The sequence below is a fragment of the Gopherus flavomarginatus genome, chromosome 6 (genome assembly GCF_025201925.1).
Source record: "Gopherus flavomarginatus isolate rGopFla2 chromosome 6, rGopFla2.mat.asm, whole genome shotgun sequence".
Lineage (NCBI taxonomy): Eukaryota > Metazoa > Chordata > Testudines > Testudinidae > Gopherus > Gopherus flavomarginatus.
The window spans coordinates 42,574,741-42,597,097 of record NC_066622.1 but is presented as its reverse complement, the minus strand read 5'-3'; the positions used below and the strand labels follow the sequence as shown (position 1 = coordinate 42,597,097).

The 22,357-nt window shown below is 40.2% G+C and overlaps 1 protein-coding gene across 4 annotated transcripts in view; it reads left to right on the top strand.

Annotated features, from left to right (window-relative positions):
- PRKCD (protein kinase C delta) overlaps nt 1-22,357 on the top strand; it is a 133,617-nt gene that overhangs the window by 89,877 nt on the left and 21,383 nt on the right. For all 4 annotated transcript variants that reach the window (XM_050957766.1, XM_050957765.1, XM_050957767.1 and 1 more), the window contains 4 exons: nt 3,943-4,003; nt 20,521-20,677; nt 21,283-21,314; nt 22,141-22,226. In XM_050957766.1, coding sequence (XP_050813723.1) covers nt 3,943-4,003; nt 20,521-20,677; nt 21,283-21,314; nt 22,141-22,226 — 336 coding nt within the window. The remainder of the gene's footprint in view (nt 1-3,942; nt 4,004-20,520; nt 20,678-21,282; nt 21,315-22,140; nt 22,227-22,357) is intronic.

Genomic DNA, 22,357 nt, shown 5'->3' with positions numbered 1-22,357 from the left:
GTGGTTACTGGATCTGTGGAGGGAAGTGTGCTGATCCATAAGTTTCTTGTATATAGTCAATTTTTGAAGCCGATGTTGGTGTTCAGGAAGTTGATACTAGAACAGTGTTCTAGGGTAAGTTTGATGGATGGATGCTGGTGGTTAGATTTCCATCACAACTTCATGAGGGAGCTTAGGCTGTCTGTCCAGAGGATGAAGAAATAATTAGTGTATCTCAGGCATATCTTTGGTTTTGTGGTGTGTTTTTTCAGAAATTCTTCCTTGAGGTGGCCGTTGAAGAGGTTGGCAGATTGGAGAGCCATCTTAATACCCGTGGCTGTTCCTATGGCTTGGACAAAGTGTTTGTTGTTAAGTGTGAAGGATGAAATGAGTTTGATGTGTTTGTTGACAGTGGATTTCTGAGCATTGTACATTATCTTGTAGGTATTTGAGGCAGGCAGTGATACTGTTATGGTGAGGGATACTGGTGTATAGGGAGATGACATCTATGGTGGCAAGGATGGTTTTCTGTGGGAGGTTGATAGTGTCTTGAAGGAAGCTGGCCCTTTGTGTGGTGAGTTGTTTGAGGATGGTTTTGTGTATCATGATATTCCTTCAGTAAGAGTGCCATGGCAAGATATGGGTCTGCCTGGTTTCCTTTGTTTGTGTATCTTGAGAAGCAAGTAGAATGTGCCTTAGATGAATCATGGGGGATGAGATGGTAGTTTTCCTTAGAGATGTTTGAGGAAGGATTTGATGGTGTCTTTAAATTCCTGTGTAAATTGTGGGGTGGGGTGGTCTTTGCGTTCTTTATAGTAGATGGGGTCAGAGAGTGTCTGATGACCTCATTGGCACAGCCATCTGATTAAGGACTACAATGGTGCCTGATTTGTGTGCTGGTTAGATTACTATCTGGTGGTTGGAATTGAAGGATGGTATAGCTGTTCTTTGAGTGGTGGACAGATGGTGGTGAATGTGATGTTTTTGTTGAGGATTTCAGTCAGTTTTTTTGTTCCTGAAGCAATCAATGTAATGATCCAGTCTGTGCTTTCATCCACTCTGGGAGGGTCCAGTCAGATTATTCTTTTTTCTTGTGACCATCTGTGGGGATGTGATAGTTGAGGGGGATGTTGTCTTTGTTGCGAAAGAATTGTTTGAGGCAGAGTCAGCAGAGGAATGTTTGTAGTTCTCCACGTTAGTTCCAGTTCAGCAGAAGTTAATTTCCTTGGAGAATACGGATAGCTCAGTTCCGGTTAGGGGTAGTTTTGATAGATTGATGATGTGAGGGTAGTGTGTGGTATCCAAGTGGTAGGCCTCTGCCTTTCACAACATGGCTAGTGGAGTGAGTATGGAGGAAAATTTTACTGAATGAGAGTGGGCTGACCTGACCTCCTTAGAAGCTCTTATGTTATTCTGATGTTTAAAGCTTTCATCAAAGCAGCTAGGTTTTCCCAGAACTCAATTACCCAAGGAGAGAGTGTACCACTGGGTGTCTTGGTGCAGGAGGAGGGAACAAACAAGTACCAGTACAGTGAGTTCCAGAGTCGTCCTGCCGGTGCACGGCAGGATGGCTCAGGACAGTTGGTGGAGAACAATAGTGGGGAGTATTCTTGTTGCTGCTCTGAAGAGGAGTGAGTGAAATGCATCATTTCTTGGTGTGTGCAACACGCTGCAGTATATGTGCTTAAAGGCAGAGGGTTGGGAAGGTGGTTTTTGGTTGCATCCATAACCAACAAACCACTCCCCTCCTTGGGAAGCAGGTGTTGTGGCTTCATGGGCCCCTCCTAGCCCTTTCTGAATGCTATTTATATAGGCCCAGGGGGTTGTTACATGCATCTGTTGGGTACAGGAAGGCCTTTTGCACCTTTTACAAGTACATTTCTGTAGCACAGAGCAGGATTTTGCTCTCAGCAGATTCTAATCAATGTGAAAACAAGTATTTTAACTGCACCCAGTAATACAGGCACAGCAAAATCTAAATGGTGCAACACAGGATATTTCACCACAGGATGAGGCTTGATTGTGTTGCTCCACTAATGTTCTGAAAATGGATGCTGCTGCACCTGAAGGCCTCTCCTCATCTTGCTAAAGGAGAGAGAGAGCCTTAACCATTAGGTTCTTCCCCAACCCAAACCGACCATCCAGAAAAACATAGAGGCCAGTGAAGAGCAATGAAAACGAAAATGACATTCCTGACCTTGTCTTTGTGTATGTTTGCACTGTACCGAGCACTGTTCAGGCCCTGATATTGGTTGTGGCTTTTGGACACTACCATACTATAAGTAGTAATAAATGATAACATGGGAAATGGGGTGAGGAGAGAGTGTCTAGAATGAGAGTCCAAGGCGACATGTCATTCCGTTGATGCCAGATGCACAGTGCTACACACACCAATATGGTAGTGGTATGCACTTTAAAGTTACAGAGGTATAGAAGATAATGAGCCAAACAGATTTTAGAGGACATCTTTATTAAAATGTGCTTAATTCTAATTTTATTTACATATATTGCTTGGATACAATATTAAAAGATTTGTTCACCCTTTGTATTCCAATGTGACACTTTCAAACTTTGCACAGTGACCTTGGGTTCCCTGCTGTTCTTCAGACCAGCATGTTTCATTTTCTGGAAGTTAAAAATAAAAAAAGGGTGAATTTGAGCACAGGTGAATGGTACTGTGTAGACAGCATTGTAGACTCAAGTCCTCTATTACGCTTGCAACAGGTACAGTGCAGGCAGCAGCTATGCAATCTTCCTCCATATTGCATTAATCCTGACCTGAAGGGACCATATCTTGAGACAAGAAGGTAGTTCAGGCCCCAATGATCTGTCTTAGGTCTGCCAGCAGAGACCGCCAACTAATAGGAGTTGTGGTGTGAATCCTTGTCCACCACTAACTTTACATAGACCAGCAAACATTCATCACATGGTAATGACTTTTGGTCATTAACAACCATCATCTGATCTTAATCACTGACCTAGGGATGAAAAACTCCATTCTCCCACTACATTTCTGTCTACCATCCAGCTCTCTAGTAATCCTTATGTGGTATCTGGCCCTGACATAAGAGGAGAAAGTCAGAAATGCAATCCAGGAAATGAAGAGTGGTAAGGTAGTGGGATTTGATGAAAGTCTTGGGCGAGAGAGACATAAAATGGATGAACAGAGTCATTAAAACCACATGGCAAGACAAGAGAATTCCTGAAGACAGATGCCAGGCTATGTTGGTCCTAATACATAAGGAGGGAAGCATCAATTAACATGGAAACTGTTGGTGGATAAAACTGTTGTTGCATGGGATGAAGATACTGGAAGCGAGGGATAGGAGAATGATGGAACTCCTCATCGAACAAAAGTAGTTCAGCTTTAGGAGAGGACACAGTGCCATCTTCGTAGGATAGTTTATGGACTTCTATTAACCCAGAAGGATGCTCACACCAGCCTGAGGTTTAATAACTATGGTACATGCTCTCTACAGATGACTTAAAAGAGTGATCTGAACATGTTTTGGAAAAACAAGTCCCTTTGAAGTGTAAGTCACATTGCACCGGGGTTGGCCCTAACTCCCTATGCTGTTTATCATACCGGTGGGCTATGTTAGCAGGAAGATCAGTGTAAATCAAAATTAAGAAAATAAAAAACTAACCACTCAGTCAGTTGTCTTGATTACAGCAGAAACAAAACAAAAAGCTCAACAACACTTTGACTGTACTGCACGGTCTGTCTGACACTGGTACATCAAAGCATTGAAAGAGGCAAGAAGAGGTAAAAAGAAATAAAGTTGGCATTGTCACTGAAATGAAATACAAGGGGTTTGGAGAAATATCCCTTTTTCCAAAGTCATTATCCTGTAATTTTACTTAAATGACACTTTCTAATTCTGTTGAGAAATATCTATTAAACTAAATCACTGTGATTGTCCTATCAACCCAATAATTCACTATTGGTCTTTCCTCTCACAGCTTGACTTACAACCTCAAGGGAAGGTATTGATGGCTGTGCAATATCTTCTAGAAGATACAGGTAAAGTAAACATTTTATTTTTCTCCAATACCAACATTTGTAATGTTTTCTTATATTTTGTTTTCTACAAATGAAATCACATTGTGGAAAGTGCATTGTTCCAGAAAAATTGTACTCAGTGGAATTTTCTAATGTATGAAGTTATACTTTTGTAATTCCATCACTTTATGCAAGACAAGTGTTGGGTGCATATCTAATGTATCTATCTCAGATACTTATATAGCCTCCACTGCGGTAGCATTTAAGCACTTTACAATCTTTAATGTATCTTGGCTGACAACACCTCTGTGAGGTAAGGAAGTGCTGTTCTGGAATTGAGGTACGGAGAGGTTCATTGACTTGTCCACGGTTACATGGGAAGTTTGTGGTGGAGCAAGGAATTGAACACACATCTTCCAAGTCCCAGGGTAGTGTCCTGACCACTGAAGCTAAAAACCATATGACTGAGTGAAATAACTGAATGTGTGTCAGCATGTGAATAAAGTCAGTGCTGTACCATTTTATTTTTAAATGCTGTAAATTTTGTATATATTGGGAAGAAATGAATATAGTTTATGGAGGAAAACTAGGGGTAACGGGATACAATTAAGGAAGGGGACATTTAGGCTGAAAAATGGGGAATGTTTCCTGACAGGTTGTAAATAACTTCCTAGAGGAAATGATAGAAACCCCATCACTTGGTATGTTTTAAACTCAGACTGAACAGTGGACTTTTAACAGTCCTGCACTTGCAGAGAGATGAGCTGAATTACCTACCACTGATAGTTCTCATCTGTCTCTGTCTTCTGTGGTTTTATACTGTGTGTTCAGTAAATTAGAAGCCGTAGCACTGTGATCCACTCTGTCTCCAAAATAATTGTGCCTATTTGGAGATGGCAAAAAGATTCATGTCATAGTTGGAATGAAACTCTGCTTGTTTCATTTCTACTCACATGCCTGAGACTAGAAGAGTTTAATACAGTTTGAATTTCATTTCAAAATATTTGCACAACACTAATTAGGACACTTTCACCTCCAGATCATCAGTTCAAATCCCATATAGTTTGGAAATGCTTTGCCATCTGCTGTTTGTTTGACCTACACAAATGGAGCTGATGGACTCAGCCCAGATCTCTTGCTATTAGACTAATGTTGACATTTAAAAAATCAGTCCCCTAGTTAGCAGTAACGCTTGTTGGAATTCCCAGGAGAGGAACAAAGAACTAAACACATTCATGGGGGAATGATGGGGCAGGAAGGCTGTACTCTTGTTACATGTGGTGTGACTATTCTATGGATAAGACATACAAGTTTCTTTCTCCAGGGCTCCCCATCTGGCAATTTTCCCTGCACTTGTTACTCTATGCACTCCCATCTGTGGTCTCATAAAGTCCAAATATCTCTTTATCAATTTCCTTCTGGCACTGGAAGAGGAATCTGGACTGGAGGGTGGGTGATATCTCTACAAGTGTGTGGTCTTTTTCTGGTCTCTCAACAATGCATTCATTCAGCCAGAGTTCCTCCAGGCAGCATTCACTGACTTCTTGGACTATTCATATAAATGGGCATTGTCTAGAGTTCTCCATCTCTGAATCCTTTGTTTTGAACCCAATACTTGCACCCTCATCCCTGCTTTTTTAATTCTTTCTACCCCATACTTAGTTAAATCCTGGGCTGTATACCCCTCCCTTACTTGAGGGATAGACTTTTGTTCTTTGGTGGGCTCCACCTATTTACCCAAGATTCAAATAGGCTGGCATGTTTGACATTTGCACAGAAAAATAAATAAAGGAAAAAAGTATTTTTAGTGGAAAATAATCTGCTGCAGGTAATCCTTTTATGTTCTAGTTATACATAAAAGATATATTTAAAAAGAATGTCAAGGAAACGGGAGTTTAAAAGTCAAGCTAAAAATGATTCTATTGTAGTGAAACTCTTCAACATGAAGTCCTTTTGCACCACACGTACCATCTGTGTGAAACCTACTGTATCGTTACTAAAGATAAAATGTGGTGTGATATGTGTGATCACAGAGTTCTTGTTTGGACATACCATTAATGATTGTTCTCTTAAGTGATAAAACTTTGTAAAGCAACAAAATTTGTGCGAATCTGAAGGACTTGTGAACAGAAATCTCTTCAAAATCTGAATGCTTTTATATATATAGTGGTCAACACTATTCCAGTCTGGGTTCAAACTGGCATCAGGGAAGAGTGTTAGGATACATTTATCTTGGCCCACACACATCACTGGTTCACATGCAAGTTTGCTGCAGATTAGAGAGTAGTACTGTGACAACATATGTATTGACAAACATATGGATAATGCATAGAAATCTGATTGTCTAAAGCTTGCAATGTTCTGGGCTGAGAGTGAGCAAAGTGAACATTTCTAAATATGTTATGATGGTTCATTTAACAAGACTGAGGCCTGTCTTTGTCTCACTAAGGAGTATGAAAAATAATCATAGTTTGCACTGTAAATACCATAGAGTTTTGCAAGTTGTCACACACAAGCCTATACTCTCTTCTCAAAGATTTACTTTAACAGTGATGTGCTGTTATGAAAATTCTCATATAGTATACAGCATGCTATGAGAACTATGATAAATAATTAAAACTAAATGGCAATTATCAAAACAAATGGAAAAAATAGATGTAATATCATTGTGCTTTTTTGCCTCCTTTGTTAAATCGTAGATTTCTCAGTTGTTGTGAATTAGTGAAATCATCCTATAATTAACACAGAGAGAGTGTTAATCTGTAGTGTTGTTAAACCTTTGGATAAAGTCAGTATCCAAGACAGTTTGCTCTTTATTCTCATCAATCTAAATCTAAATTCTAAATCTTCCTTTCTCTTTTTGTACTTCATTTTATGATCAGGCAAGTTTGGCAGTTTCAGTAAAACAAAGGTATTTGGAATGGCCATTTTGTGCATTATATCTAGGGAGTGTTACATACTTTTCAGCATTAATCTTGCCTTTATTATTGCTGACATGACTTCTTGCTGAGAAATTAAAAAGGAACATTAGAAAACTAGGGAGAGCAGAGTGCTAATATTCTTATACTACAGGGGAAAGGCTTGTAGGGGAAACTGGTTTTCCCTGAGACATTCTATTTTTTCAATTTACACCAGAAAACTAAGGATAAGATTTGTAAAAGTTTTTGGATTACAAGTCCCCTTGAAAGACTTGTGCTCCTACGTCACTGAAGTGTTTCCAAAAATTTCACCTTGTTTCTTAGACTGTGTAGGGCTTTGTTTTTATAAGATAAATATTATTCCACTAACATAACATATGAGGTGTTTGCTTAATGACAGTTAGAAATACACTTAGAAGTTTAGACCAATTAACACTCTACAGGGCGGACACTGCTTCACTTGTTTTGAATTGGGTACTGCATGATCTTTACATCCTCCTGTAATTAGCTCCGAATATATCTTTTTACATAAGAGTTTTGGCTACCTGCTTCTGGGTCATTCTAACCTACATTATAAAAGATATGTGTGAAGTTATTGACATAAACTGTGAGCATATAGATCATTGTTGCAACCAGGGTCCTATGGTTGCACCAGTTCTTATATAGAGGAGGACAAGTGGGGTGTGTATGAGAAGGTTGTAGTCTTCTGGTTATGATTATGCTGTCTGTATGTTTGTGTCATTTTTGGATTTGAAGTTATGAATATTGGCTATGTACTGTTTTGATTCTAAGTAGCCTCAGTGAAGCATTTGGTCAGCTTCTTGAGAAAGGACTTTTCTCAGTAAGTGCCCAGTCAAGAAACACTTAACTGACAATGGACTTTGGAAAATGCCATTCCACATCTGAGTTTTCCTGGGAATGTTCAAACTAACATGTAAACAATGGCGTCAGCCTGCAAGAAGCTGAATAATTCATAGACATGTGACTTGCCCAGGTGATTGCAAACTCCATCTTGTTGAGGGGGGGCTCCACCCACGAGAGAGAGACTATATAAGGCCCTGGAAACCCCTCCATTTTGTCGTCAGCTGGCTCAGAAGAGATGCCTGAAAGAAACCGGAACAGAGGACAGTAACTATAGGGGGGCGGTGTAAGTGATTGCTGGACCCAGAGTAGGAAGGAGTCTAGTCTGTAAAAGAAGCTTATTGGAACATCTCTGAGGGTGAGATTTACTTGCATTTAGTTTCCTACTGTATTAGGCTTAGACTTGTATTAGGCTTAGACCCACACAGGCAGGGATGCACCAGCTGTAGAATCACACAGAGTCTGCAAACTGCTGTCTGTGAGAAGACTCGGCTAGGAAATCACCCAGCACTCAAGTGCAGCTCCCCTCTGGAAAGTACACCCAAAATAATAATGTCCTGCGTGGTAGAGAAATCTTTACAATGTCACCTCACAAATTTGCCCCATCCCTCAATGTGGAGGAAGATATGCACAACTTCTTGCCGCCCCCCCTCAGTTAGAAATTGCACAAACTGGGTTTAATAATAAAACAAGTTTATTAACTATAAAAGACAGATTTTAAATTGTTATAAGGGATAACAAACAGAACAAAGCAGATCACTAAGCAAATAAAACAAAACATGCATACTAAGCTTAAGGTCTTACAGAGACTGGTTTCAAGAAGTAATTTCTCACCCTAAATGTTGTTTTAGGCGCGTTGCAGAGTTTCTGTAGCTTAGAGTTCCAGTTATTTCTCTTTACAGACTAGATTCCGGTCATAGTCTGAACTCAGCCCTTGCCTTTCCCTCAGCTTAGTTCCTTTGTCTCTTCAGGTATTTTCAGCAGTCTTTCTTCTTGGGCAGGAAGGCAACGGAGAAGATCCCTGTTTGCCTTATTCCCCAGCCTTAAATAAGATTTACATAAGGCGGAAATCTTTTGGTTCCCAGTCTTGACCTCCCCCTCCTTTTAGTAGAAAATTACTAGAAGTCCAAGATGGTGTTTAGTATCAGGTGACAGGACCACCTGACCTAGTAGTGGCACAACTAGGAGGAAGGAGAGAGATTAGTATCTTCAAAGTCTTTTTGTTTCTTCCTAATGGCCCATCAAGTCTGATGACCTGTTGTTTGGTGGGTGTCTCCCAAATACACACACGGTTGTAATTGTTACACAGTCAATATTCCTAACTTTAGATACAGAAATGATACATGCATACAAATTGGATAATCACAGTCAGTAAATTATAACCTTTCTGATGATACCTTACAAGATCCATCTTGCATAACATATCTCTCAGTTATGCCATATTTGTATCATAAGTATATTTCCATAAAGAATATGGGGTGTAACGTCACAGTGTTTAATATTGTTAAATCAAATATGGTATTACAGAATAGTTTCTTTGGAATAAATTGCTATTAAAATGGTAAGTAAAAAAGGCTGCCTTGAGATATAGCAGTAGCACTTAACTCCTGTTCCTTTGTTGCAGGTTAGGGTCTGACAGGAAGCCTGCTAGATAATTTGGAGACAGAAAGGTCTTCTTCCCAGTCCTTGAAGTTCCTTTTTCAACGACTCTTTAAAACAGTGGCTACAGAGCCCTGACTTTCAGGTACCTGAAGCCAAGGCCCCCAAATGGTCCCATCCTGAGAATTTCTTCTTGCCTTCCATATTACCTTTCTTTTAAAGAGAGAATATTGTGGATGGGACTCAGGTGACTTTTTTTTCATTCAACAGAAAATGGGAATGGGGAGTAAGGCATGTGACCCCCTCACGATCTATAATGTTATGTACTTTCTCCCCAACGCTCATATTGTATAATAGGAAATGAAGTGATGCTCCTGAAAAGCAGCTGCAGCTTAATAGTGTGCAGATGCAATACATTTTATGCCTTGCTTGACCTTGTTTATTCAAATATAGTTAATGACCTTATCCAGTAAGAAAACCCAGCGTCACAGTGCATGGTTTAAGACTGAGCCTCACTGTGTGTGAGAGCAGCTTGGAAGCAGTTGGAGTATCTTTTTTTATTTGTTTTGTTTTGTTAGTTTCTGGACTTTGAATTGCCATGCTGATCACTTCAGCTTCTAGGAGAAGGGGTTAGTGAATTATTTTTCTTTTCAGAGTTATAAGTTATATCAGAAGGCAAATGCTTCACAAGTTACTGCCAGCAAATTAGTTGGTCCTGTTGGGAGGAGGGAATATGAATTGCTCAAAGATGTGTGTACACTGCTTTAAATGTAATGCATCTTCTCTACATGTTGTGTGGGGAGTGTTGAGTAACTGAACATGAGATTTTAAGAGGGGGAGATATAATTTAGCTTATTACTTTTCATACTAAGAGACAGATTTAGAGGTGTTCTGCTAACACCATCTGCATGTTGGGTAGGGCTAAATTACAATACAGTGCAATCTCTGTGGTACACAAAGCATGTTTGGCATTCTTGTCTCCTTTTAAAAATAATAATAAACCATAATGATGATAAATTAAAAGTCAGAAGATGGCCCTATAATTTGTAAGATGAGAGGGAGAGCAAATTTATCTGTGAAAGAGGGGGAGAATAATATCTCTAAGAGATGCTGTATTCAGTATATTATGACCTGTCTCGTACTAAACTGAACTTTCAGTTCTCGCCCTCAAGTAAATTGATGGTTTATATACGTGAACATAAATGGACTTCCTGAAAATCATACCTCTGAAAGGTGAGATTTTTTGAAAATCAAATCAAATATTAAATTTATTTTATTCTGTCATAGCCACAAATTACACTGTAGATAATAAGCCAGCAATATACATTATCAGCCAAGTGCCATAAACCACAAGACAGAGGGAACTGAATTTAGTTTTGCCAATGCACAGAAGGTGGATAATGTATTTTCAGATATTAGGATGGACTGGTTCTCCTTGTGCTTTAAAATAGCATTCCTCTGTTTACAGAGAGCAAAAACTATCAAGCATTTCTGTTCAGACATGTTAACTCTATGAAAACATTTAGGGTGAAGTCTTGGCTCCATTGAAGTCAGTGGCAAAACTCCCTTTGAGATCAATGGGGTCAGGATTTCACCCTTCGAATTCTCCTCACTTCCTACCTAATAGCGCCTTGCTGTGGCAATAGGTGGGTGGAGTGGGAAGGTGAAAACTTTAATATTTCAACAGAGTTGCCTCTTGCCATTTAACCATTATTCACATGCAAAGCATCACAGCTGGAAATCCTGAGTTTGCCTTGCAGCTGGTGTAGGTGGTATGACAGAGGAGAATAGCAGCTTGGTGACAGTAGGATTTAGGGATTTCATCCTGCTCCCATTCAAGTCCATGGAAAAACTTCTGTTAACTCTAATGGTGAGGATCAAGCCCTAAGCTACTAAGCTAGTGGGTAGGACATAGCATGATGAGAAAAAAGACCAGTAGCACCTCTCAAGAATGAGCATTAGCTGTAATTTTTTAAATGAAAAGTAAGTTGTCTATTTACTCCTTTACTCAGTGTGATCCCCTGCCATTTGGGTGTTAAAAACTTGTGCTGGCTGTGGTGTTCAATACATGGACTGCAGATTTGTCCATTTTAATCTGTCCCCCAGCCCCTTGTTTAAAAGGCAGTTTGCTAAAACACTGGTGTCCTTACTTTGCCTTTTTTCTAAGAAAGCTTCAGCATCATTAACTTTCACCAAAGACCAGGACCTTTAGATCACACTCAAACGTAGATAGAAGTGCAGTATTCCCATAATACTATGCTGCAGTATCTGAGTCAAAGCAATGGGATGTCAGCTCAATTCATGGTGTGCAGTTTACAACACTTACTTACAACACACACGCACACAAAGAATGTGTCATCTATAGGGCAAGGTGCCCTGGCAGTCTAAGAAAACAGCTATTACAACTAACTCATTCAGTTACCCTTGCAATGGAAGTACAGAAACTTCTAAATGTATATAAGCCTTGTTAAAAGGTTCTGTGGGAAAAAGAGCTTTTGATTAGTTACTCATATAAAAGGTTTTAGCATAACTGCCTAGGGCTGGTGTAGATTTAGACTGAATGTTCTATGCAAGATCACTATCAAGAGGCTACTGCTCATGTTAGTAAACAAATGCAGAATTTTATTGGTATTGAAACCTAAAATATGTCATCAAAGCCAAATCCACAAGTACTCTCAGAACAAACAAGTTGATACAGATACAATAAAATACATAGAACATTAAAATACATAGAACAAGAATATACGTGATGATGAAAAAGTAAATGTGAACAAAATATATTTTTAGCAACAAACATAGTAAACAAAGAAAAATTTAAAATAATCCAGGGTAGCAGATGTATATTTAGATTTATTATTTTATTAAAATGTAGAATTCTGGAAAGTTTTCCCTTTTAAAGTAGTTTTGTACAGGTAATTCATTTGTATGTGTGTAGCATGTGTGTCTGTAGCATGAATGCAGAGTGTAGGGCCAGGCTGAAGAACTGCTTTCTCTGAGCTGAACGAGCCTGTGCAAGGCAAGAAATCTAGTTTGGGAAAAATTTGTATTGCTGCGCAAAGGTTCTAGATGGACGTTTTTATTGAATTTGGCCCGGAGGGTTTTGTTAGCATTCAAACAAACCAACAGCAATGCAATAGAAGGTTTAAAGGGACACTGAACTTCAACTTTAGTAAGTTTTAAATTGAAGGTGGCATTATTAACATGGGGGGAAATGTGTTTGCAATATGTTCTTTTTACATTGGCAGTGCTCCTTTAACTGGTCAGTCATTTAGCACAAAACTGGATTTCACCTATCCACACAAATCCACCACTGTGAAACATTCATGGCAAGCTCTTTGTTTTTTTCAAATCCTGCAATTTGCTTTCCCATTTCTAGGCTTTCGGGAAAAAAATCCATATTGTGTACTGAATAAATTAATACCTTGAGAGCTCAGCTCTCTGTCTGTCTCTGTGAGTATTGGTTTGTCAGCTTCTGGCAAAGCTTTTTCCTTGGGTATTTGGAAACAAATGGGCTGATTGGACTGAGATCGTCCTCTTGGTATGGGGGTTGTTGTCATTGTGGTTAGGTTAGTTCTAGTAATATTGTCTAGATAGTTCAATAAAATATATTATAGATTGTTAAAAGTATGAAATGCTGCTGGTTTCAATTACTGTGATTTACCTAGAAGCAGGAATAGGCACTGAAGAATTTAAATAAAAACTGTATGTTCATATAGATAAAGTTCTTCTGGTCTGATTGCTGTGTCATGATTGGGAACTGATTTTTATCCCCTGTCTCAATGTATAAATGCTGGGAGTAGGTTTTAGATGTATTAAAAGAGCTAGTTTGAGAAAAGGATCTGGATTTTAAGAAGAGAAATGGAGATATTTGAATAAGAAGTGATTTGTTATATATTTTTCATATTTTCTCATTATTTACTAGGCAGGAAACATCTAGAAAAGCTAAATGTAATGGTGTGTTCTGAGGCTAAAATGATTCATTACAAATCTAGATAGTAACTACAATTGTTGTGGGGGATTTTCTGACACCATCAACAGCAGAATTGTTGATTGTGCAGTTAGTATGTTACTATTTCTGATTGTGCTGAGCATGTATAGCACAAGGATCTAGTCTGTGAAAATCCTACCAATCTCTGTTACACTTCCCATGACTTCACACTTTTAGGGAAGGGCAAAGTTCCCCACGCTTTTGTGTTGCCCCCAACTCTTTGGAATTCTGACTCATTTCCTCAGCCTACTCCTCCCAGCCATTACTGCTATCTGAATCTCAGCTCACAAATAAAATCTTTCTTCCCATTTGATCTTATGATAGCTCCGCTTTTTGAAGTGGTTTCTGGCAATATGTACTACAAGGCATTTATATAAAGAATTGAAATGGACTGTACTGTAATCTTACTGTAATTCACTTTGGATATCATTTTAAAGCAGTCTTAGCTTCTCAGATGCAGTCCAGCAACAGCTGCTGTGCCAACTTCCCCATTTGCTCTGGAGCAGAGGTGAAAATGTTCTTTTCAATAATAGTTCAATATATTGGTTGATTTCGGCCAAAGCAGTGCAGATATGTCATTTAATAAGGCAGTCACTTGTAGAAGCAGGTTGTTCTGGAATACAGATTTTGACATTGATACTGTGTGCAAGGATTCTTAAGATAAAATGGGTATGCGATGGTTAAGGACAGCGACTGTTCTTCTAGCTTTAAATTATGCTTCCCACTACCTGTATGCACTGACTTCTGAAGCTTAGCTTTTCTTTGGAGTACATTGTCAGTTTTACCTCAAGTGGGGGAAACATATTATGATTTTGTCCCATGTACTGATCAGCAGCTGACTAGGAATTGAGTGCAACAGTAATAGATTGCTATAGTAACTTCAGCATGAAGAGAACTATTTCCCATTTTCATGATGAACTCTTCTGTTAGGTTCACATCTTGCAGGTTTTCCTGAAGCTATATTTTCATTCAGCTCCCCACCTGAGAAGCTTTAATTTATTAAATGTTTTCCATCTGCATTGAGCTAAATTATCAAAATGTAGGCCTGAAAAGAGAGGCTGCTGGGATACAATTATGCAAGAAAAAGCTTTTCTCCCCCTTTGGCTATAATGCTGATTAAATCACCCCCCTGGACACATCTGTTCTATGCATCTGATAATTCAAAATGTTACTAACATTCGGCAGCGTTAGTATTATGTTCCTTTCTCCAGTCTACATACTTGCACACATTTTTCAGTGTGTGATTTTTCTGAAGCATTCAAAGATTTGGTGTTTGTATATATCAAAATACCACTTGCTCAGCAGAATTAAGCAGTGGGGTAAAATATGGTTTGCAAGTGAAATATTGAAAAATTGCTGTTGGGGTTAGTTTTTGGTTGGCTATTTCAATAAGATAAGTTGGAACAGCAAAACTGAATTATTCTTAATCTCGTTTCTGGAGCAGAGATGTGATTTACTATGTGTATCATTATCATCATCATCATTATTTAATATTAAAGTATGAGTTCTGGATTAAGTACTCCTGTGGGCTAAGATCAAACATCAGTAGTTTTAAGCCAGTGGCTCCCAAATTTTTCAGGAAACTATTTGCATTCAGCAGCACCAGCCATTGATCTCTTCTCACAGTTAATTGTCTCTTCCTCGCCTTACCTTATAAAACTCGGTCTGTCCTTTATTCTAAGATTTCATGGATCACTGGTTCTTTCTTCTCATTCCAGTGAAACCAGAAAACCAGTTGAGGGTGCTCTTAAATCCTGAAATCTGATTGATTGCATGCCAAGCTTGGTTGTAGATGTGAATGCAGTTATTAGGCAGGGATACAGCACCTGGACTCAGGACAGTGACTGCACCACAATTAAAGGTGGGGCAGAATTTGAGTGGGCTTTCCCAAAGAAGGACAGCTCTGCTTTGTGGTTGGGAGGCGAGGGAAGAGAGGAAGAACGTCAGAAACTGCTGCAAAAGGTGCTCTGTGGTCAACTTTGCAGCAATGACTCACCCCCGCCCCCCAGGAATGTGCATAAAGGTGGGAAACCTGGGTGGGACAAGTCTCCATGTGAAAGCAGGAAGGCAAGGAAAATTTAACTGTTTCATGGCTGTGTGCTGCTTGCATCTCATGTGCCTATACTTTTGCTGAAAAGGGGACCGGCACAGGCAGGGAAGCCCCAAGGGAGCCCATGGACTGAAAGGAAACCCAAGATAGACAGTATTGCAGCAGGGGTAAGGGGGCTCACAAGTATGTGGACTGCTACTGCCCGTGGTGTGTGTAATAACCCACGGCAGCCTCATGGACTAAGGGAGGCAAATGATCATAGGAAAGTGTCCACGGACTCAGACAAGCAGGCTGTGTGCATTAATGGGTTGGTCAGCTAAGATGTGCAGCAAATGATCAGTAATGTTGTTTCTAAAGTTTTCTCCACAGCATTACAATGCTTCAAAGGGTGCACGGTCACCTAAAAAAACCAGGATGTTTTCTTCCACCGAACACAAGGGACGGCGGTAATGCTGATCCCGGGGGTGAGTGTAATAACCACACAGAGATTGAGGAAATGGGCGACAGAGGTGGTATCTGGCCTTCCAGCCTGGCAAAGGGTGGCAGTTGCAGGGGCCACAGCCAGGTGCAGGGACCATGCTCAACTCGTCACTCAGTGAGTTCACCTAAGGGAAACAGGAGTCAGCCAATTGAGTTATTAAATACTCTGGGCCCAGGACTGGAAGTTTGAGAAGCCTGGGCAGACCCACCTGGGGGTGGCACCTTCAGTGGGGGTCACTGACGGTATTGCACAGCTGCTGCAAGCTAATTTGCATTTACAAAAGCAGCAAAGAATCCTGTGGCACCTTATAGACTAACAGACGTTTTGGAGCATGAGCTTTCGTGGGTGAATACCCACTTCCTCAGATGCATGTATTCACCCACGAAAGCTCATGCTCCAAAACGTCTGTTAGTCTATAAGGTGCCACAGGATTCTTTGCTGCTTTTACAGATCCAGACTAACACGGCTACCCTCTGATACTTGCATTTACAACAGCAGCTTCAGGCAGCTAGATGTGAGGGGTCTGCACAGGGTGACAGGGTAGGCCCAGCATGGGCTGAAGTTTCAGCAGCAGGACAGGGAAGGAGCACACAGCAACTCATTGGCCATCAGGGCATGTAACCACAAGGGACAGGGTAGACACTCCCGAGGGGCCTCTAGGGGAGCAGAGCTCTGCAGTACAGGTTTTGCCAGAGTAGCTTACCCGATGGGAGTTCCACCTACCCAGTGCATGTAATATCCCTATGGCACAGAAAGGTGTTTACAGACAGTAAACATGGACAAGGCAAGCAAAACAGCGAACTGCCCAAGAGGCCCAGGGAGCCTAGAACAGGAAAAAAATTGGGAGGCTACCCTCGTCATGTAGGCGGGTGTTATGGTACAGGCCTACCCAGACAGCAACCTGGCCTTTGTTAATTATACGACTATAATTAGGCGGGCACCCAATATGTTTGGGGGCATGTCATAAGAAGGTTCCATTAAGGGCAGCAACGCAAACTGGAATAAGGTGGCATCACACACTGTGGTTCAAGGGCATAACACCAAGGGCACCAGGGGTTTGTTCATACCGCAACAAGCCAGAAAAGGGCTCCAGGCATGTAGTAGTATTTGCTGGGATTTAATAATGGTGGTTGTTTAAGACGCCTACCACTGGCAATTTTATTTTGACAAGACTATGCCCAGGGGCTGTTCAGAATCCTGTGCAGCTTTTCAGAAATTTAGTAAAATGTTGCACAACTTTTGTTCGCAGGATGAGCTGGGTCAAATGAGTGTTTTCACCTGTTGGACACATTTCAGGCACTGGCTAAATAGTTGGAGAAACCCCTAGTGAAGGACAAGACAGAAGGCCCCTTTCACGACATTAACCTGCCTGGGCTTTGAGCTGAACTTTGCTGTAGGGTTGTTGCCCCGGGGTGGGCTTTTTGTGCCCGGCTGGCAGCGGCAAAGGCTGGCATAGCCAGACCACACAATTATATACGAGTCACTACACAGATATAGTAAGACTTGTGGGTGTGGAAAAGTTTTCTAAGTCAATTTAAGGGGGTATCATTGTGGAGGAACAAATGGTTATTAATTTGGGTCTAATATACCGGTGTGCTGTTGGTGCGAGAACATGGCAGCAGTACAGGTTATCAATTGCCAAACTTCCAGATTGCACAGGATTGGAATGTTGGTAAGGACATTTGTTCTCCAGTGCTTAACTTCAACATCTGTTTTTTCTTCTAAGCACGTGCTGGGCATGGATAATGACATAGCAGACACCTTGTCTCATTTCCAGTTTGCTGCAGGCTCTCTGCAACCTCAGAATGTCATGTGGCTGGCAAAACACAGATTTTTATTTATTTATTTATTTATTTAGGCTCCAGCTTACAAGTTTATTTTGTTTTCTTTTAAGGAATCTTGTCAATACAAGGATCCAGAGAATGGGTCACCTATCCGGCCCTCCGTTAAGTGCAGTTGCTGCAGTACCAGGTCAAGGACAATGCAGCTGCTGGTGTCCCTTGATGATCACACATGGGACAATGGGTTCTTTCTCCTCAGTAGAGCTGCTAGCCAAGAGGCTATTTGCGGATGTCTGGGAACCCGCTGAGGTTGGGGGGAAGGCAGCCAAGCAAATGGCTGGTACCTCCTTGTGGCAGATGTTCAATGCAGGTACTCCATAGGGAGAGCAGCCAGTGACCAGATAAATGACCCAGTAAAGGACTTAAAAGGAGGTACTGGATAAAGAAACAGAATGGGGGAGCGGGATTGGGGATTCCCATGATCAGTATGGCAGGGAGCCAAACCCTCCCCCATTCTCATAGCCCTCCTTAAGCCTCTTGCAAGGCTGGTGGATGGTAAGGTCCAAGCCATGGGTCAGCTGGGGGACCTTGATGGAAACAAAGGGGGGCTGGTGGAAGCCCTGAAGAATAGCTTTGAATAAGTATGGATTTGCCTGCACTGTATACTACACTGCCAGGTAGTCCCAGACAGCTATATAATAAAGTTGCAGCCTGATTAAAACCCAGAACAAGTCTCCTGTCATTGTGGTATACCCAGACAACGACTCTCCCAAGTTCTGGCATTTGTTGATTCCTTTTTAAGTATGGTGGGGACAGCCACCTGATCTAATGGCAAAAGCAACATCATGCTAGAAGGGGAATATGTACTTCACCAGTGTTTGAGAAATGCTATCATCATAGGTCATGGTCTGGAATAGTCATAGATTTGTCATTTTGTCAATTTTGGCTGTAAAATTTTATTTTCCAATAGCTCTGTTTACTCCTCAATTCAGTTTCATTAATGGCGCTGAAGGTAAATTTAAGATCACCACCACTAAGAGGCTGCATACAGTATGTGTTCAAACGATACCTCAGAATGGAAAATAAAACTATCACTGAGATCAGTGGGCATGTCTGAAACAGAAATCCATGGGAAAGTAGGGGAATGTGAAGGTTGTCGGATGCAGTAACTTTGAATATCATAGTATTATTCTAATACATAGAATATTTGAGTATTTGTTGATAGAGGGGCCAACTTGGCTTCAACCAAAGACTTTGGCAAAACACCCTTTGACTTCCAGGAGAGCATGCTTCAAGGCAGGCCGCCAACTGCGGTGCTGTATTATCACGGGGCTGAAATCAACTTAGACTACATCTGTACTGCAAGCGAGGGGTGCTCATACTCATACAGACTCATGCTAGCTCTCATCAGAATTAGTGCACTAAAAATCAAAGGATAGACATGGTAGCATGGGCAGTAGCAGCAATGGCATGGGCTAGTCATACTGAGTATGTACCCAGGGGGGTCAGGCAGCTAGCTTGTGCATCACTGCCAGTGCTACTGTGGCTACACTACTATTTTTAACATGCTAGCTCAGATGACAGCTATCACAAGTGTGTCTACTTGACTAGGGAATCAGACACCTAGCTCATAGTGTAGACGTAGCCTTAGGCGTATTAAAAAATAATTATGCTTACAAGGGATACAGTTCTTACCCCTTGTCTGTTCCTGCCTGACTTTCTCCTCCTTCCATCACCGTGGAATTCTCTACATCCCAAACTACAACCACTCACTACTATAAATTTTTCAGCCAGCCCAGACAAAGAGCAGTGGATGAGCATTTCTGAATGCATTGAACAACCGGTCAGTTCTCTATAGCTGACTTGTGCTTTTCCTAAACTGGCTAGATGGGGTCATTCTTGAGCAGCTTTTCCTTCTCCCCTGCCCTGCGGAAAAAATATATCATTTTCTGCGGCTGAGTGCACTGCTATACCAGTAATTCCAGTCTTTTTTGACTCTCTCTTAACCACTTTAAAATGTCTCAGTTAGGACCATCCCATTCCAATATCTTTTCTTGCCTTTACATTTTGAAACAAAAAATAGTTGACTGTGAACAAGTGTCACTGAAGGGATTAATAAGAGAATCACTTTACTTGGAATTCTGTTATCTCCTTCATGAAAATGAAAGATTAGTAATAAGGTTGCTCCAAGACCTGTATGATCCAAGTTGCTAAAATACATGGAATTTTGTGTCATACTCCTCACCAAGGAGTGTAGGATCCTTGCCGCAAAGCTGCACCATAGGGTTGTTTTCTTCTGGGGCAACTGTAGAAGTATTGAAAAATATATCATGTTTATTAAAAGAAGGAATATTGGGAGCATCTGAGATGCTCACTTCCTCTTATGTGTTTCTGAAGCTGCATGGGCCCTGATTTGTCCCCCATCTCTCTTCCTCTGTTAACTTGAAACATCAGCATGACCTGTTTTTGGTTCAGCTTGCTTACATCATTTCACTTTCATTTCATTTAAATTATGCAGCAGTTTTTGTTCAAGAAAATGCCACTGAATGCACTCAGTACTAGGAAAAGTGTTTAAGGTTACTGTTTAATTAAAAAAAAAACTTGACATTGATAAGGAAAGAGTATTGACCATAGACCTTCTTTTACATGTAACTTTTATGATGTGTCTGGGTCTAAAACCTGATATGGATAATTTTGTTATTTCATAGTGCTGTATGTTGGTGTGTGTGTGAGAGAGAGAGAATTAAAAATATATATCTAAATTATAAGACTAAATTATAACTTTTGGGAAGGTGGTATTAATTCATTGTCATTACAACTTGGTATAACTTTAAAACAATTTCTTTATTTTTCTCCCCAGATTGCAAGCAGTCAATGAGGGAAAATGAGGGGATTGTGACTATCAATAGGAGAGGAGCTATCAAGCAAGCCAAAATCCATTACATCAAAAATCATGAGTTTATTGCTACCTTCTTTGGACAGCCCACATTTTGCTCTGTCTGTAAAGACTTCGTCTGGTAAGAAGGAAACAGTATATGTAAGCTCAGGTTTATTCTTGGGAGTTAAATGATTAAAAAACAACTAGCTTCAGATATACTCTGTAGCCCTTGATGTTACATGTCATGTATCACACTGGATGAGAACAATGTATTATGTTATGTAGTACTGTAGCACTTAACAGCTCAACTCATTCATTTTTCCCACATTATGCCATGGTAATAATTTAAGTATGGATCCTGAGCCCACTGAAGTAATTGGCAAAACTTCCATCAACTTCAGTGGGAGCAAAATCTGCCCATTAACTGGCAAAACCTTCTCAAAGGAATATCGTCTGATAATTGCCTTGGGTATAAGGCAGTGATGTTCAAACCTTTTATGGAAGGGTTGGAGGAATGATAAATGTTTTCTTAGAGAGGAAGAAGCAGGAATCCTTTGACATGCTGCATTGAGACACATTTATGATAACAGGACCTAGACTGATAGAATCAGCATAAATATTGTGATTTAAACCTTGAATCTTGAGCATGTGAAAGCAACTAAAAAATCTGTTTTGAACAAGACAAATATCTAGAGCTACACTTTCTGCCTTTGTGATTTTCTTTTCATATTGTTTGTTTTTCAGGGGACTTAACAAGCAGGGATACAAATGTAGACGTGAGTTGACCGTATGCATTTTGTAACTATGACAACTTTTTAATATTACTCTGTAGATGGGTATATGTAACATGGATAATATACTGTGTAAACATTTATTACACAAAGTGCATAATCACTTTCTCAATGATATGGATGTTAATAATAAAGTGTTAAGTGCTGACATAGGGCCCTGTAGTTCAATGTCAAATGATTGACCCTTCCATCATTGAGCCTTGAGTAATGAGGTTAATGGGCCGAATTCTCTGCTGGTGTAAATGGGTGAAACATCATTGAAGACAACAGCTGCACCCACTTACGACATCAAAAAATTGTGTCCAGTATTTCCATTTTGGTGTTTAGTAAATATTGGAACATATGGGAAATCTTCTAAATAGAGTTTAAGAATTGCAGTTTTTCCAACCAGAAGAAACCCTTGATTCATTTCTTATGTAGTTAGTGATAGCAGTACCTTTCAGTCAAAGTAGATCTTGATGTATCCTGTATGGTAGCATCAGCCGATGCCAAAGTACTTTTGTTTCCAAAATTTGCAAATGTAGCAATGTTTTCCCACACACACACCTCACCCTCAAATGCTGGTGGCATCACCTACAGGAGAGACTGGTGGTTCAGAAATAAAGACATATGATCCTAAACTAGAGACAATAATCTCCTACAGATATCTCTCTCACTTACAGAGAGAGGCACTTTCACTTGAGAAATATGGATTAACACTTGTAGATTTTAGAGAATGCATATTTTGTATTAGACTTTTCCAAAGAGGAGCACCTAATCCTCTGTATCCATTAACTGATGAGTTTTCTTCCTTTTCATTTCTCTCTTGAAGAATGCAATGCTGCTATTCATAAGAAATGTATTGATAAAATCATTGGGAGATGTACTGGTACTGCAGCCAACAGCAGAGACACAATGGTAAGACATGAAAACATTTCTTTAAGAATGCATGATTGTAAATGTGGCAAGACTGATGGAAACAGCAAGATCCACTCGGGAAGTACTTTGCTGCATAACAATGGCTGTTTACTGCCTCCTGTAGATACTAG